This window comes from Vanessa tameamea, chromosome 28 (genome assembly GCF_037043105.1).
Source record: "Vanessa tameamea isolate UH-Manoa-2023 chromosome 28, ilVanTame1 primary haplotype, whole genome shotgun sequence".
NCBI lineage: Eukaryota > Metazoa > Arthropoda > Insecta > Lepidoptera > Nymphalidae > Vanessa > Vanessa tameamea.
The window spans coordinates 3,345,840-3,365,000 of NC_087336.1; the positions used below are offsets into that span (position 1 = coordinate 3,345,840).

The 19,161-nt window shown below is 32.2% G+C and overlaps 2 protein-coding genes across 6 annotated transcripts in view; one reads left to right on the forward strand and one right to left on the reverse strand.

The window, feature by feature from the left end:
* Positions 1 to 19,161, forward strand: part of LOC113391816 (isochorismatase domain-containing protein 1-like) — a 456,430-nt gene that overhangs the window by 77,381 nt on the left and 359,888 nt on the right. The window lies entirely within an intron of this gene.
* Positions 1 to 19,161, reverse strand: part of LOC113391886 (serine proteinase stubble-like) — a 34,761-nt gene that overhangs the window by 11,682 nt on the left and 3,918 nt on the right. For 2 of the 4 annotated variants that reach the window (XM_026628010.2, XM_026628012.2), the window contains exon 2: positions 3,614 to 3,793. In XM_026628010.2, the coding sequence (XP_026483795.2) occupies positions 3,614 to 3,793 (180 nt within the window). Of the gene's footprint in view, positions 1 to 3,613; positions 3,794 to 8,993; positions 9,413 to 19,161 lie in introns of those variants that run through there. The other 2 variants (XM_026628011.2, XM_026628013.2) reach the window with 2 other exon arrangements.

Sequence of the window (19,161 nt, forward strand, 5' to 3'; positions counted from 1 at the left end):
TTATAAATTCTTGTAACAATTATACAATTCGGGCCACATTTTCGTTATGTAACCTTATAAGAATACAATCGTTATTATAAACGCTCGACAAACGTGTTGTCATGATACATTACGAAATGTGCCTACGAGATAATGAATCGTTAAAATACAGATCCGGAAGTAGTACACTAATTAATTGTAGTGAAGTTCGAACAATCGGCGCGTAAACTTGATAGGTTGACGGTACAAGACATTGGAGATAGAGAAACTATGAAAATATAATATATTATAGTTTTTTTTTTGTGACGTCGACAAACAAACTTGAACCAACAAAGTTTATTTCGTTAGTTTTTCTATATTACTTTCTGAGTCGGTGTCAATTTTTACTTTGACTATGATTGAGTAAGTGTGAGCGAGGCTTCTTAACATAATATACAAAAAAGTCGCTTCCCACCGTCTGTACGCTTGGATCTTTTAAACTAACTAACGGATTTTAATGCGGTATTCATCAATAAGCAGAGTAATTTAAGAGGAATATTAATATGTATAATACATATATATTATATTAGAGATAAGCTAAGAATATAAAATTACATAAAAATTCGGAAAAAAAAAAATTTGTTCATCAATATAAAAGTTTATATTAAATATTAGAAATAGAACCATGAGCCAATTATTTGTAAGTGGCCATCTTCACAGACTGGTATTTTTTTTTATAGCTCAGGTGACAAACGAGCATCACCCGACAGACTCATCTGAAAATGACTAGCACCCATACACAATTACTCAATCAATATGCTCCAAGCTAATTTCTTAAGTGAATTTTTGTATGTAAGAAATCGCTTGTAATTAATTCCTATATATATCCACTATGTATGATATTATATATTACAGTAGAGACTAATCTGTCTATCTGTTTGTTCCGGCTAATCTCTGGAAAGGCTGAACCGATTTCGACGGGACTTTCACTGGCAGATAGCGGATGTAATAAAGAGTAACTTATTCCTATTTTGATTTTAGAATTATATATAGAAAAAAATAAAATCACGCTACAATATCCAAATAACTTAAATTCAAACAACGCGCACGAAGTCGCGGGCACAGTTAGTCAAGAAATATATTTCAAGCCTTATGAGGACAACGTTTTAATTAACAATACTAATACCTATTACGAGTTAATAATTCTAAATTATTACGTATTTAGTTAAATCGCTTTCCGCTTGTAACTCGCGCGTGTAACTAAGCGAGAGAGAGTATTTTGTATTCCTACATAACACAGTTTCATAATTCAATGTCTTGTGATAAAACTTCGCCATTCGTTTCGGTGCGCACGAAAAAAAAAACTAGGTCAGTTTTGCAAGAATATTGTATAGAATTAAAAATTGCGCTCAAAAATATTCGCAACTGTACAATGCTTTGTCTCTTGTAAGTTAATATAGAAAGATGAAAACGCTTACTAACATGACTGTATTTTTAAATGTTGAAAAAGAGCAACTACTGAGTTTCTTGCCGGTTCTTCTCGGTATAATCTACATTCCGACCCGGTGGTAGCTTCACTTAATATAGTTTGTTAAATGACGATTGAAAAGTGCTTGTAAAAGCCTACTTGAATAAAGTATATTTTGATTTTGATTTTTGATTACGGCGATTAAGCTTTGATTGTATTAATATAACTATTTGTTGGTAATTCAAATATAATTATTTAATTTATTAACTCGAGATAGCCCAGTGGTTAGAACACATGGTCTTAACTGTTGATTGTGTTTTCAAACTCGAATTAGTAATTTACATTCCATCCTACTACCAAAGTTCAAGCTTGCGATACATAATCTAACATAATTATTTTTTTTTTAGATATACTTGGCCATGGGCCACTGGATGGTAAGCGGTCACCACCGCCCATGGACAATGTGCGCTGTGAAAAATATTAAACATTTCTTACATCATCGATGCGCCACCAAACTTGGAAACTAAGATGTCATGTCCCTTGTAGCTGTAGTTACACTAGCTCACTAATCCTTCAAACCGGAACACAACAATAGTGAGTATTGCTGTTTGGCGGTAGAATATATCTTGTGTAGGTGGTTCCTACCCAGGTCGACTTATCCAAAGTCCTACCACCAATTAAAATCAGTCCATCATTTTATGTAAGATGTAAACATATTACGTAATAATAAAATTGGCACAATCGACTTTCTTTTTAAATGTTGTAATAGCTTTACAAGAGATTTGATTTTAATTTCTACTCAAGAATGCAATGAAACTATAACGACTTTACCTATTATTTATTTAGCTCAACTCTGGGCGTTAATTCTACTAACAGATTGTCATTTAGAACAGCTGATTTCTATTCGACTCAACAACAGTCCAGTTGCAATTCGGTCGAAGTTGGATCGAACTATAATTACGATATGAGGATATAACTTAGCTATAGCCTATTCCAATGGAAGTAGGAAAAAAGATAAACATACCTTAGATTTACGTATCTCATGCGATTTGCTAATAACTCAGCTATGTTGTGCACTACTAAGAGTTTATGATTAATGTATCTTTATTTATAATACAACACTACTAAAATTAACTACTTATTTCCATATTTAAGTTTACTTCCAAATTCCGATAACAGTTTCGTCGACGTTCAAAACGAAAATCTTTCGCAAATTCATAGTGAATATTACAGATTAATCAAGCTCTCAACCAATGATATCGCGTAAATTTGCTGTCAAATGTCGTTTATTTGGTTTTTTTCCTATTATGGCTAGAACAGAGTATAAGTTGAATTGCCCTCATTTACGATTAAGTTGAATCGAAACAGAATCGAGAACGTATAATAATTGTTATATGTTAATAGAATCGCCCCCAGCTCTGCTGTTTAAAAACACACTCACAACTATTAAATACATTTAAATGGATTATTCGAATAAAATAGAGTTAATTAATAATTAAAACACAAAATTAAAGTGTTATCACAATATGAAAGAGTGCAATTATAAATAAGAAATAATATAATAATCATATGAGTTTTGTAAATAATAGTCTTACACAATATGATATACATATATAAACGCACATACTTTCATTGCAAAATATGCAATAAATAATACAAAATTAGATTATCCGTAAAACTAAATCTACCTGGATTAATAGTCGTTTTATTGCCTTCACTGACAGGAGGGCTGGTTCATTTTTATTCCAAAGGTACGGAATTGTGATTCAATGGTGAAATTCTTCTTCTAATGTGACTATTTTTAATTTTTAATTTGTATATATTTAAAATCTTAAAATAAGAGTTATGACTCTCAAAATGACAAACATTTATAGTAGACACTCATTATGAAAACGTCTAATCGGTTAATAAAATGGAATAATTATTTATGAGCCATATTTGAAAGCTAAATAATTACATACGTTAAGCTTCAAGCATGTACGAGTTTACACATTTTTATACCGGGTTTTTAACGTTAATATGTAAATAAAAAATAATTTAAAGAAATAATTAATACCAAAGATTATATATTAAAGAAAATTTGTCCTTTAAGAATTTTCGCTTTTTCTACAAACTACCAAACTCCATCAGAATATTATACCAAGATTCGTTTATGCAAATGATAGATTTAAAATGAATAGTACTCACTAGCATTGTGCACAACCGGAGCAATCTCCGTCGGTCGTTCCGTCGTGTCCTTGTCCACACAGCACGCCCAGATCATACCCCCAGAACAAAGATCCAAGGGTTTTCCACCCCCGAGCACGCAAGATATGCTCAAACCGCATGGGTACCTTGCTCCTCTATAACGGCACGTTTGAGGTATCACTGTAAAGGAAAATGATAACGATGTTTAATGAAAACTCAACATTCCTTACTGTTAAACAATAGTTAATCTTATTACGGAAACAATGAAATATTTCTAGTTCAAATTGAGTGTCAGCATAATCTGTTAGGAGTTATAGAAGTTTCTTAATGTTTTTGAGTGAAATACATTTTTTATGTCATAGGTTGGGCGGACAAATGGGCCATATACATCGGCGCTGTAAGAAATATTAACCATTCTGTACACCACACCGATCCCACCAATCTTGGCAGCTAAGCTGATTATTTCCCTTGCATTTACACACTCAATAATCTTATATTCGTGCTTGTAATTACTCTTGTCTCTGTATAACGGTTTGAAAAGTGGGTAGCCCTTCATACCAGAATAAAATAATAATTAAAATAAAATTAACTGGTGATTTATACTGTCAAATACCTGCACAATATTTTAATACGTAATAATAATAAAATAATTTTATAGTAATCTTTCAATTGGCAGCCATTTTGAACATATTAGAATGAATAGTAGGTATATTATTATATAGTAAAAAAAATATTGATTGAATAAATTTGGTATAAAATTTTGTTTCAAGGTTGGACCCACACATACTGACAACAAACGTTAAATAAATGCGTAATTCGTGACTTATTATCTTCGTATCAAATTTGAAAACAATTTGTTAAATTACTAGGGCATGAAAGAAAGTCAAAGAATCACACGACCTGAACGCACATCATTAAATATATCAATGATTAAATATACGAATAAAAACACAAATGTCTGAAAGAAACTCTACCATGCATGTACTAGGAGAGTTCCGAACCAGATTCAAGTTTGGTATATTTTAGTGATATAAAGTAAAGGTTTATGTTAAGATATTAGCCATAGTTTCACAAACTATCTGATAATTTCAACCAGACCTTATTTACGACATCCTTAGAAGTCTTTTATAGAATAAAAGATACGAAGAAATCTGTGATAGAGTATCAGGATTATACGATATTCGTATGATTTTAATCAAGGTACAGAACCCTAAGACAATAATAATATAAAACAAAATAAATATTCAATTCGATAAACATATTTACAACGAACAAATAACTTTAAAGCATCATCCATATTTCTGGTAAAAAATAAATTATGCTAATTAAAAAAAGCAAAACATTCGCGTGTTTACAAACATCACAACGTGAATGAGAGTAAAAGTGCGCGTGCGCAGAGAAATTGATCTATAGAGGCCATTCACCGTCATAATATCGATCTATCGTTGCGTGAATTATGCTATTTATGTAAGCATTATACACCCGAAACGTATTGCTTCTTTTTTCCTAAAATATATAGTTTATCACGAATGACCTGGTGTATCCTACTGTTGGCCAAATTCCTTTCAACTCCCTTTCCACGTTGCATCTCTTTCATGCTAGAACAATCGTTCGCCATTTCCGTCGAGATTTGCGGCGACAATCAAACCACTTGGATGTACATAGTTGTGGCCCAAAGATCGTATTCCAGAGATATGTCCCACACACTTCTGCAGCACTTCTTAACTTGGTCTGATATTAATGAACTATAATAAAAACACGTCTCGTTATTTCTGTACCACTTGTATTTCGTATATCCAAAATAAACCTACCCCCTGCTGACTTCGTATAGGTAAAGTTCACCCTTAAAGTTGAAATTACCAAAAATCCTGGTGAGTTATATAATAAAATTATTTTATTATTTTTATAGTTTTGATTGTACGTTGATATCCAGTCACCGAGTCTCCCATTGGTTTGTGAGATTAAAAGAATGTCGAGTGCACTTGTATTCAGTTGTGCAACATAGTACCTTTTTTATGTCAAAGACTACCTATGACGTAAGTGGTCATTGGCGCTGTGAGCAATTTTTACCAATCCTTACGTGGCCAATGCACCAACGTTGGGAGCTAAGATGTTATGTCTCATTCACTCACCCTCCGAATCGAAACACAATACTACTATACTAAGATTGCTGTTTGGTGATAGAATATTTGATGAGTGGGTGATACATTGAACTTGAGGACTTGCACACCACCACTGAGAAAATTTTCGACATGAATGTTTTTCGTGTATTTCGATTTTGTTGCAAATGTTCCGAACAACTTTGTATGTTTGTCCTTCAATATCAATGTATAAAACATTATACAAATTTACTGTAACGAATTACATAAAATTGATTTAATAACCGTTCTAATATCAGCGTTATTAAGGAAATAATTTGTACATGGAATCAACTTTCACGATGTAATAATATCATTATAAAATAGAAAGGAAAGTTTGACATTTTCGTTTCTACTTTCAGATAGATACAGTCAGGCACAGTAGCCATTTTCTTAGCATTTATTTTTATATCCCATTGCTGGCCACCTCTAGATAAGGGGTATGGAGAATATCCCACAACGCTACATAGCGTAGCATATTCCAATGGAAATAGGAAAAAAAGTAAACAAACCTTAGATTTACGTATTTCAGACAATTTGCTAATAACTCAGCTATATTGTGCACTACTAAGAGTTTATGATTAATATATCTTTATTTATAATACAACACTATTACACTTAACCACTTATTTCTACTTTAATTTTACTTCCAAAATTCCGATAACAGTTTCGTCGACGTTCAAAACGTATTTTTCTCGCAAATCCATAGTGAATATCATAAATTAATCAAGCTCGACCAATGATATCGCGTCAATTTGCTGTCAAATGTTGTTTATTGCTTTTTTCCTCTTACGGTTCGAATACAGTATATAATGCGATTTAGAGGACATCATAGAATTTCTCGAGAATTTTCTTCCACCGTCGAGCACGAGATGAATTGTAAAGAGATTAAGCTGGGTAAATAAAGCTTGTCCGGATTTGAAACTGAAATTAACTGACAAGATTTACGTATTCTAGCTAGTATGAGCCGAGGATTAATTCACCAGGATATGTTATTTGTTTAGGATTGAAATGATTTTTTTATGATACAGGTAAGTCGAAGCCGCCTGGTGGTAAGTGAATCGCAACTCGATAAAGGCACTATAAGAAATATTAACCATCCCTTTGGGAAGCAAGATGTCTCTTGTGCCTGTAATTACACTGACTCACTAACCCAACCGGAACGCAACATTACTGACTACTGCTGTTTGGTGGAGGAATATCTGATAAATAGGTGGTACCTACCCTGATGAACTTGCATGATACCTATCACCGATAAATTTGTAGTCATGTATTGGAGAGAGAGTTCCCAGGTACGAAAACTGGTTCATATTAGTAAAAATTATGAAGTTCAACATTCAAGACATACTTTGGTACAGCCCGAATTCAAGTATTACTCTTCTATTCATAATTATCTCAAAAGGTTCATTAAAGTACAGGTCCTGTATACACGAAACGGTACTGATATCTGATTGAATGGTTTAAGAGTCAGAAAATAGAAAGTGAGCGCTTTAATATCTCCCGCGGTTAATCTCCGCTGAGATTAGCAACCGTGACCGAAATTTGGTGAAGAAAATTCGTCTGAGTACAACGGTATACTAAAGTTAGATAAGTCTTTATATGTATGTATATGGTATTTTATCCAACAAGGACGAAAAATACGCCTCTATAGTGCCTTGTGATAAATCACTTAGATACCATATTTGAGGAATATTTTCACTCTAACAAGAGTTCCGTTACTGGTTTGGTATGAATTTATATCCATTGGGGTAACTTCCTATTATTCTTCCAACCTACTTTAAATGTAATTAAGTATCTTTTGCTGCTTGTCAGTGTTAAGGAAGCCAGTTAATACAAACGACATTACTTTGACTTCGAAACGCTTGAATTTAACGTACTAAATTTTACGCCAATGTCGAAAGTCGAGTCTACATCTTTTTAAATTTCCCTTAGGTTAGTTGGTAGGTTGACAAATAGAGCACCTGATGGTGAATGGCTAATACTGCCCTTAGACATTCCAACCAAGAAATATTAACTATCCCAAACATCGCCAATGCGCCACCAACCTTGGGAACCAAGATGTTATGTCCCATGTATAAACAACCAATACTAAATATTGGTGTTTGGCGATAGAAAATGTGGTGACTGGCCAGCACCTACTCAGCTCCGACAAAGTGCTACCTTCCTAAAAAAATGCTATAGACTTAGCTTTACAAGAATTATGAAATGATAAAGAAATTTAATTTATATAACTTTAAAATATTCAATTGCTGTCTACCACTACGCAGCATAAAATAAACTATAAGACTGTTTGTGTTATCAAGAATTTATATATTCTAGGAGAGAATACCAGTTATTGTGCCACCATTTTTACTTACTAATGTCTTGTCTGTTACACTAACTAACCCTACAAATTAGTAAAAAATAATATAATTATACGCTTACCGTGATGTAGGGTTACATTTAAAATAGGAGTGAATTAGTATTTTTGCGCGAAAGGTGAAATGATAACCCTTGAAAATCGATCGTCCTCTCGCTATTTATTTCCAGTAATGGACATCTTAAAATAAAACGGAACCCGTTGAATTTCTTTCGTCGGTTCCTAAGATTTTACCCATATTGGTAATTCATTTTCCGAACCGTTGGTAGATATTTGCCTTGCCTAGCAATAGGAGACGTAGCAAGTGAAATGGGAGATAAGAGGACAAACACAAATAACGTTTTTTTTTTTAAACAGATATAATAAAAATTATAATTGTTGCCACATTTAATAATTAAACGTCTTTGCTAGTGGAATACGGCTTTGCTATTTGCCCATCATACGACTGTTGTTCTTTAGTCTGTCGTGTATTGCATATTTTATTACGTATTAGAATACAATGCCTATACAAAAGGTTTGGATGTACTGAATAACGCAATCTAGATGAGTAATTGCCTACTTTCTATGAAAACTTAGTGTGTTATTATTGACAAATTTTGTCATAATTGAATTTTAAAACTACTTCCACAGATAACACAAGAATTAATGCACACGCTTTTAGTGCTGGTGATAATACAATCGATGTGACGTTTTTTTCGTTAAAATCTAGTATTTTTTTACATGGCAACTTTCTATAAATGTATTCACTAGCCTAAATTTACGTTCATTTGTTTTAATAAATATTAATCAAGCAATAAATTGTTAATTATGAAAAATATTATAATTAAAAAAAAATCAAAATCTACTAACAAATATTCCTTATTAATATTTTTAAAATACTTACTCTTTCCTAATAAATCCATTATAGAGTCGTCTTCCTGTGAAGAACTACTGCTATACGAACTTTGGTATGAACCTTTCCTTCTGCCCAGCGCATCTAACAATAGAATATCCTTCTCTTGACCGTTTATAGGTCTCCGTCTATCGGACACTTCGTCACTCAAATCTAAATTATCTTGTAAAGTCAAAACGTCATTACCGATATCGGAACACGTACAAATATCGAGTGCGAGGAATAAAAAAACAAAAACGAATCTTCTTCGAATTTTAAAATTCTGTTTTCCCGCCATCCTGATTGTAAACACGCACATATCACTGACAACACTTTTGGCACATGTTATGGTATACGAACTCTTTGGTACACTGTAACCTGTTTTTTTTAGATTATTTTAAGCACTCGATAAGAAATTCTATTTTTATAATATATTCTTGTAAATTTTTAATTGTTTTCGTAATTTATTTTTTAAATATTTTTTATTTTGTTGTATTTTTTTTTAAAGTTGCATCTTATTTAATCTGTGCAAGACGTCCATGCGCGGGAAGTCAGAATTCGGAAGTAAGCGTTAGGCGCGAGCGTCACGTGCCTTTTTCACTTTCGTTGGTGTAACATTTTCTCTGAGTTACGTAGCTAAAACAAACATTTATTTATGTTAATCTAACGCGTACAGAATACTGATTGATGATGACAGATTATTTCGTAATATCATAATTATAAAATGCTACACTGACGTTTCATTGATGCGTATTTTTTTTTAGAACGATTTGAAAGTAGTTTATGTTATTTAAGAGATAGTTTATTTATAATTTATTTTTAATGTCATAAGATTAATTTACTTTCATTAATTTTTTAATTATTTTATTGTTATTTTATTAAGAAATAATATAGATTATATATTGACCTGTTATAATATTTCTAAATTTGAATTTTCTTCTATTTTAGAAAACGATTTTAATAATAATTATTTAAACAAGTGCCATTCGTCAAATCGTGCTGTTGACATTAGGACTACTATTCAACATATTAAAACATGCTTGATACGTAATCGAATAATCTTGATCGTTGAAATCCACTCGGAGAGCATAACATAATAACATAAACATAATCAGCCTGTAAATTTCCCACTGCTGGGCTAAGGCCTCTCCCGTTTGAGGAGAAGGTATGGAGCATATTCCACCACGCTGCTCCAATGCGGGTTGGTGGAATACACATGTGGCAGAATTTCGTTGAAATTAGACACATGCAGGTTTCCTCACGATGTTTTCCTTCACCGCCGAGCACGAGATGAATTATAAACACAAATTAAGCACATGAAAATTCAGTGGTGCCTGCCTGGGTTTGAACCCGAAATCATCGGTTAAGATGCACGCGTTCTAACCACTGGGCCATCTCGGCTCTAAGAGCATAAAATTAGTAATTTTATACATCATTAATATTTATGCGTTTATTTAATCAGAATATTAAATTTATGACAGATGAGTATCCATAATATTTTAATTAAGAGTATTATGGTTTGAGAAAATAAAAGTTATAGACAGAAAGTAGTTTTAATCATATACATAATATGTAAATATAATGTGTAGGTATATATTTTTAATGACTTTTTTAATAGTGTGGCTTGTCGGATTAAGTACTAAGTTCTCCTTAACACCCAACTGTGGGTATTACTGAGCCATTTTTAAATAAATCGATTCATAAAAATATCACAAAAATGTACAAAATACGTAATTGTTATATTGGAATTAATGTTTATCTTAAGCTATTTCAAAATTTAGTATCACGCACCGGATAAAATAAAATAAATAAAATTATAATTTACGATAACTATCAATACGATGCAGTCGCACTACAGTCAGCTTCTACTTTCGCTTTAGCTTTCCAAAACATGCCTTTAAATAATTGCAAAACGCCTTAAATTACATCACATTATTCAAGGTAATTTGAACTCTATTTCATTAGTATAAAGTTGATATTGCTTCGTCTCATAGTAATTATATATTATTCATCTATAGGCGGATATGATAAATTTAAACTTAATGTGTTTGAATATAGAATTTAAATTCGAATGAAAAGTATGTTAAGGACTGCTTTCTTTAATGACCGATGCTAATGATAGCGCGGCTGGATCAGTAAAAAAAAAAAATTAAATATGAATATTTAAATATATATTTTTTATTTTTTGTATATGTAATTTTTATATAGAGTTTACTTGAAATCGCAAGGCGTTCTTTTACGTCCCTTGTGCCTGTAAGTTCTACACTGTTACTTCAAACCGTAACACAATTACAAATACTACTATGTTGGTTAATGAAAATCTATAATTGATTAAATAAACCACGATAAACGTCATTTTCATTTATTTATGCTTAATATAATCCTTACATTTATGATGATTTTGTCCTCTTAACCGATTTTGTTTACAGCACACATGGAGATATTATTGTGGATAAGTGTGCGCACAGGTGTTCCCTCTACCTCTCTCCCTCACTCTGAAGAGGGAGGAGGATAATCCATCCAAAACATAAATGCAAATGTAACTATGCTTGTTTGTCCTAAGCACTTGACCGTATATCATAAAATTTAGCCTATACTGGCAAGGGATACAAAAAAGGCTATCTTGGGCTCTCACATAGTGGAGTCCGTGGGGGGAATCGAATGTCCTGATAAAATTCCCAATAACGTTCAGGTTGGGTATAGTTGTCTGATTGGGTTTTTCTGGAAATAACCTCTCAGAAGCATCAGGAAATTTGGAGATTAGTAGTCATTACTGCTTTGTCTGAGAGCATTTAGAGTCGTTAGTTGCGTTTGATTTTTTTAAATAACTTCTCAGAATCATATCTCGGAGTTTGGATATTGGTAATCATTGCTTGCCTTGCCTAAGAGCACTTAGAGCCGCTGTTCCCCGTCTGTTCTTTCAGTTCGCGTCTAAGCCCTATTCATTTTATATTAGATATTGAATGGAAAATTTTGCAAGCCCGTCGTGGGTGGATCCTCCCCCTAATCACATATTCTACCGCCAAACAGTAATACTCCGTATTGTTGTGTTCCGGTTTGAAGTTAGAGTGAGACAGTGTAACTCCAGGCACAAGGAACATCTTAGTTTCCAAGGTTGGTTACGCATTAATGTTTTAAGGGATAGTTAATATTTCATACGGCGCTAATGTCTATGGGATATGGTCGCTTCGGTTCGACACTTGAGTATGAGCACACTTTTGCACCAACCATGTGGATATATTAAATAGAGACAAGTTTACAAAAGCACTTAAGTCCAGTGAAACCTGGCATCTCGTCGGATTATGAGATAGTTTGAATAACAAATCCACATTTATTTCTACACCATGTATAAAAAGAGACAATTGTGCACACGGTCGCTCTGTGATTGGTCTGTTCTTGGGACATTTATGAGTGTTACGTCTACATCCGGTATGCAAAATTACTCTCAGTTCTTTGCAATGGTTACGAAAACCAGAGACATATGCGTACCGTCACGTTCTGTTTCACATGATGGTACCACGTTTAAAGTATAAATGAAATCTTTGAAAATATCATTTGTATATTGTGAAGTAATTCTATTATCTAGAGCGTGAGATAATTGGACCTCGGTGTATCTGTTTGATATTAAATGTTTGACAAATTACCATGAAATTTGGTACATATATTTACATTTATAATGAGGATGATTTTTATATTCTTCACTCGGTTCTAACTCACCAATAGATGACTTTGCAGAATAATAGCTTTTGTACCTTTCAATATAAGAATTGATAACATTAAGTGCTTAAATATATACAAATATGAATTTAAAATAGTTACTGTATAAATCTTGACCGCGTGGAATGGTGGCAAGAATGCTAGCAGCATTTCCCCGTTGAATCACAATTCCGATCCTCTGGGCTAAAAACGAACCAGCCCTCCTGTCACCAGTGGAGGCAATAAGGCGAGGTGTTATACTTTTGATGAAGCTTTCAATTGATTGGAGTATAAATAACCGTAAAATTATTTATGACAAAAAATCAAAATATTCTTTATTTAAGTATACTCATGAAAGTAATTTTATATCGTCATGTTACAGAGTCGAATTATATGTAGAGCTACCACCGTTTCGGAAAGTAGATTCTACCGAAAATAATCCGCAGTAAACTAAGTATTAACTATTTGCCGCCATTTTAATTACACAATGTGACAGTAAAATACAATACAATTGTTATATATCCTGCTTAGAAATCAATAGATTCAAGTCCACCCTCATTTTATTTTTTATTTACTTTTTTTTTATTTGCCCGTGCCTCTTTTTACATTTTATTTTTATAAATTGTGGCGTTATTTTATATGTTTACTGAACATCAGCAGATCTTCGCTGGACCTCGAGCTTGTCGTCTTCTTGGAAGACGTGGCCTACACTGACGTTTTTTTTTTTTCAGTTTAATATAATATATAAATAGTTTATATATTATCCACCCTCATTTCATCTTTAATTTAATCTTGTACTAAGTAATATGCCTTATTTATCAATGTACTTTTGACATCAGCTTCAAAAATTTTATTAGGCTTAGTAAAATATGTTAATAAAAATAAAAATAACTTCGTATCTCACTGGTGAATTTTGAAAACCACGTTATTATAATACGTACCGACAGTGATACGTTATTATAATACGTATATTATTAAACGTTATAATAAGTATATTCAATGTTGCATATCACTCAAACATTTCACACTCGTGTTATGCGGTGAGTTTCGAGTTTTCTTCTTGCTTAAATCGTATTAGCTCTACATAATCTATCTATACTAATATTACCAATGCGAAACTCTATCTGTGAAAATTCTTAAACTGCTGAACCGATTTAGATGAAATTTGGTATGGAGATAATTTGAGTCTCAGGGAAATACAAAGGCTTCTTTTAATTCATCCCTCGAGTGATTAAAATGAGCAACAGTTTGCGTGCTATCGGTAAAGTATAATAAATTTCGCACGGCTAAAGTCGCAGGCGCATATTTGTATATGACATATTTATCTTTATCTGTGGTAATCCTAGTAATAATATAAATATTAATGTTTGTTGTAAGGATATTTCTTACCCAATCACTCTAAAACTGTTGGACGGATTTTGAATAGAGATAGATTCCACCCAGATAACATAAAGGGTATTCATTATATATAAGTACATATGTATATTTTTATATATTATTAATTAACGCCTTCATGTTTTTCTGTTTGACCTAAAGGTTGACTGGGCAGATAATGCCTTCAGGCATTAAGTAAGGCATTAAATCTTTTGTTCCGTTTACCTTGTGATGTTCAATAGTCTTTAAATAAAATAAAAAGATACCTAGCACCGGTCTCTTTAACTTTGGTTTAATCATACCTTTATATCTTTAACAAATATACCTAATATTTATAATATATTAAAATTGTAACATTTTAAATATATTATAAATTATTCAATTCAATAATGAAATTAATATTGTTTTAATATTCAGTTACATAATTATGTGAGACATTTTATCAATTATTTATTTATTTTGTAAAATATTATGTGTTTAAAAAAATTGTTTATTTTTTTATTTTTATGTAACGTATATTTTTTATGTAGCGTATTGATTTATAAAGTCAATAAATTATATATTACTTTTTTTTTAATTATTAAAAATTTTATTTTAATAAATATTAGATAACATTAATTTGTAATAAAGTGTTTAATCGTTTATATTTAAGCAAACTTACCGATGTTTATTTACTAAATAAAATAAATATAATTAATCACATTTTCAAATAAGTCATTTAGGGCACATTTATTTTATTTATTTATTATATAAAAATAATTATATCACACGTGCTATTGTATGTGACACACCCGGGCTACTGTCGCTCGTGAGACGGTACGTTTAGCTGATGCAGGGGCGGTACACATTATGTTAATTTTAAAAATAAAATAATCACAGTATAATGTTACGTATGATTGAAAAATTATTAAGAATTTATAAGACAGTGTGATATTTATAACATTGGTTTATGAGTTCAAGGAACACTAACTTGCTACTATTGTTACTGTGACTGTAGACGTAATGTAAAATTTTTATAACATGGTTCCGTATTGCGTTGAAAGGCATTCTGTCTAAGATACTAAGTTAAAAATATATGAATGAACGTTTCTGGTAAATATATTTTATAGATGTCTAAAGAGACAGAGAGAAAAAAAAAACAGATGTAAAGAGTTTAAAGACGACAGTAAACCTTGGAAATTAATTGCTATTTCTTTATTAATTTTTTCAATAAAATAGGTACAGGAATGTATCACCATGGTTAGTGGTCATCATCGCCCATTGTTGCAGGTATTAAAAATTACTGTTATTTTTTAACATACATTAAAACCTACAGACATTTTATGTCATATATTAAATAAATTGAAAAGCCTCATATCAAAATTACATTATTTAATTCGTTAACACAGTTAAGTTGCCACCGAAATACGAGTGGCAACTGTTTTTTTCTAGTATATATATGTTTTCTTGTCTTTTTATATTTTACAGTTTTAGTTAATTAACATTTAAGAAAAACAAGATATGTAGCTTACCAATGCATATTCTCTTATGCTATTCAAGTATGTACGGAAAATATTAACGATTTTGTGGGAAAAATCAAATAAACTAATAACATTAGTATGTTTATTGAGTGTATACAGTTAGTAAATCTTATTTTTTTTGAGTAATATAGAAGTATATTATTTTAAAACAGGATCCCCAAAGCGAACAGAACGCCTTTGTTGCGTATTGAAAAAAAATATAAAGAAACATGTTCAAAGACTGTGCAAATGTTTATTGTACATTTAGCGAGGTAAGGTTTGTTAGCACGATTTGATAATTACTTTGATATATTTAATATAAGTATAAGTAAACAAACTGACAAAAAAATAAACCCACTGTGTTTGTTTTCGCCCATTTTTCTCAGGTGATAGTTTATAATTTGACAATCAATACGCAAGTACGAGTACAACGCTTCTATATTGAATAAAGGAATTTGAAAAATATATTTGATATTGAAACCACAGGCTGCAAAGCCCTGCCGGCGCCAGAGAGAGGCGTCTATTCGCGAGAGCGACTCGAAAGCTGCTGGTTTTACTTTTTAATAGTCAAAATGAGATCATTCCAACTTCCGATCTAGATTTGTAGATTAGGGCACTATTAACGAGTCCGTACTAACTAAACCAGTTTTTGGCGCCTCAAACTTATAAGAACCAGTTCGGATCCGACCCAACTTAGCCCAGATGAAAGACTAATTTTATTTACGTGTTGATCGCACCAACTTCCTAGGTCCAATCTAAATGATTCAGTGAAATACATCCAATTATTTTTGTATCAAAATTGTTCCAACCTTTCAGGAGGAGTTCATTCCACCGCCCATGGACACCTGCATCACCGTGGTGCTTGCAAGTGCGTTGCCGGTCTTAGGCCGTTTTTTTAAAGATCCCAAGTTATATCGGTTTGGAAAAATCAACAGCGAAATATATATAAAATTATAGTTTGTGGTATTGTTATAACGCTAATTGTAAATTTAGATGATAATGAAGTCTTCCTAGCCTATTTCGCCTATGTCTCGGCGACTATTCTTAAGGAAGACTGGAAGGAAGAAGTGTGCGCAAACTCAATCCAAAGCAAGGAAATTCGCCGCAGGATCAACTGCTTTATGCGCATTTTCCGTGAATTTCCGTACACCAGAGTTCTTTGAAAGAAAACTTAATAAATTTTATTGGATCGAACCTAAGACCCCAGGATCTGCAGCTCTAGAAGGTTTCATAGTCATGCAAATCATGCGAAAGTGGTTTAAGACAAATTTTGATTTTAGGATTTAGATGATGTCGTCCAGACCGATTTCAGCTATGGCAGCCAGTTTCAATGTGCACACATTTTTCAGTTTCAATGTGTTTCAATAAAAACATTTTCGATTCACTCACTCACATAATTCGGTTGAATGGCAAATCCGACAAAAATGCTTTATTGTAAAGTTTACTTGAATAAAACACATTTGATTTCATTTGATTTGAAAATCGATGCGAGATTCACGCCCAGGATTGATGTATTCAACTTTATGTTCCGAGGCAAGGAAATGTGGGCACACACATCCAAACTTTAGACTCCGGGCTTTTACTGAGAATATTTCTACAGATAAACCCAATGACTTTTTATTGGTTTAACCTGGAGTTTGGATCCAGGACCTCGGGCCACTAGGCCAATGATTTATATCATAACTTGGCACATATTTATTTATGTGATAAATTGTTTTAGATTTTTTTAAAAGAAACCGAGACATTCATTGTGCCACCACGAGAATTTAGGGTTTCCGACTCCGCCAATTAAATACTTCCTTTCTAGAGCATGGTATTAGTTCCTAAAATAAGATACCGTATATACATATTTAACTTCACTCACCTTAAACAATATAACTTAAATCATATTGTTTTTCGTTTTTATTACAAAAAAATGTTGAGGTCACGCTCAAACACTCTAGATTGATAGATTCAAAAGAATGTTTTAGCTGTATAGTTTAAGGTGTTGAATCAATCGGCTAAATTATGACGATGATTTTAAGCCTTCCTGTATAGTCAGCACCTACTCATCAGATATTCTACCATCAAACAGCAGTATTCAGTACTGTTGTTTTCTGGCTTGAGTGAGCCAGTGTAACTACAGGCACAAGGGACATAACGTCGTAGTTCCCAAGTTAGGAGACGCATTTGTGATGTAAGGAATGGTTAATATTTCTTACAGCACCATTGGCGGTGATAAAAATGTACCATCAGGAGGTTCAATATGGTATTTGCTCGTCCGCTTACCAAAACTATTTAACATGATTTTAAAATCATACCGATTGGGAGGTTTACTGCCGTCCGTCGTTTCAAATAACTAAAATATAATTATCATTGTACATGGAAAATGGTTAAAAAAAAAAAAAATCTCGCTGAGTTTCTTTCGCCGGTTCTTCTCAGGTCCGAGGTGCTAAATTCCGAACCGGTGGTAGATTTTTGGTAGATTTTTGACAATCAATAAGCAAGTGAATTTATATATTGAATAAAGATTTTTGACTTTGACTTTGACGTCAACCAATGGGTGTAAATATATTTATTTATTCATAGTATCACAAACAGAATACAATCAGGAGCATAAGTACATTAAAATTATGGACTTTAACTATTTTTAATATATATACCTATATTTAAATACCCTTATCTATATAAATAAGGCTTATTAAATTTGTAATTTTGTGTAACGATCTGTTTTAGTCGGCTAATAATTACATTAAATTAGTTTCGTTTGCATCAATAGCTCAAAATAGGGGTTACAATTTGAAAAGCATGTTTCCCACTTGTTCCCTACCTACAATAGATCGGACTGTGTAGAACTTGTTTCAGCGCCATCTAGCGGCAAGTTACAACAATATAGATATTACAAAAACCAGCAGTGATTAGTAAAACGGTGTCAAAGTGTATTAAACTAATTGCATCCAGTATTATGAATGTCTAGCAAATCCACGCAGCATGTGTCGTATCTGTGTATGTGTGTGATAGAGTTTCGCATAGTTGATACGCTTTAGCGCCATCTAGCGGCTACTTATAACAATAAAAACTTCAAACAGTATAAAAAGAATTAAATCTTATTCTTAAAAAACATAAATTTTTACGTACATAGAAAAATACAAAACAGTTCAGTATCCTTTATCCCGTCTGTTCGTAAATTATTTTTCTTTTTGTTTTTAGTTATTGACTAGCCTTATAATTAATAAAAATAAATTTATAATAAAAAAATATATAATATTCGATACGTGCAAATTCAGAAACGTTTTACATTTCAATAGTAATTATATGGTCGAATTTCGACCAATAGGCGTTCACTGGCTTAAGTAAAAAGCCCGCTTAAAACTTAAACGTCAAACCGAAACTAAATCTTTCTCTCCGAGACTTTCTCTAACAATAATACGATTATAAAATCGCTGCTATATTTTAATAATACGCTCATTACAAATGATAACGTAACTTAGAAAGTTTTGTTTAGACATTGCACTAAATAAACCATTACGGCCGTTAAGATGCTCGATGCAAGGGAAAATTTTAAGATCTACGTGCCAAGATTTATCGTGGCTTTAAATCTAATGTTATGTTTTACTAAAGAGAGAAATGCT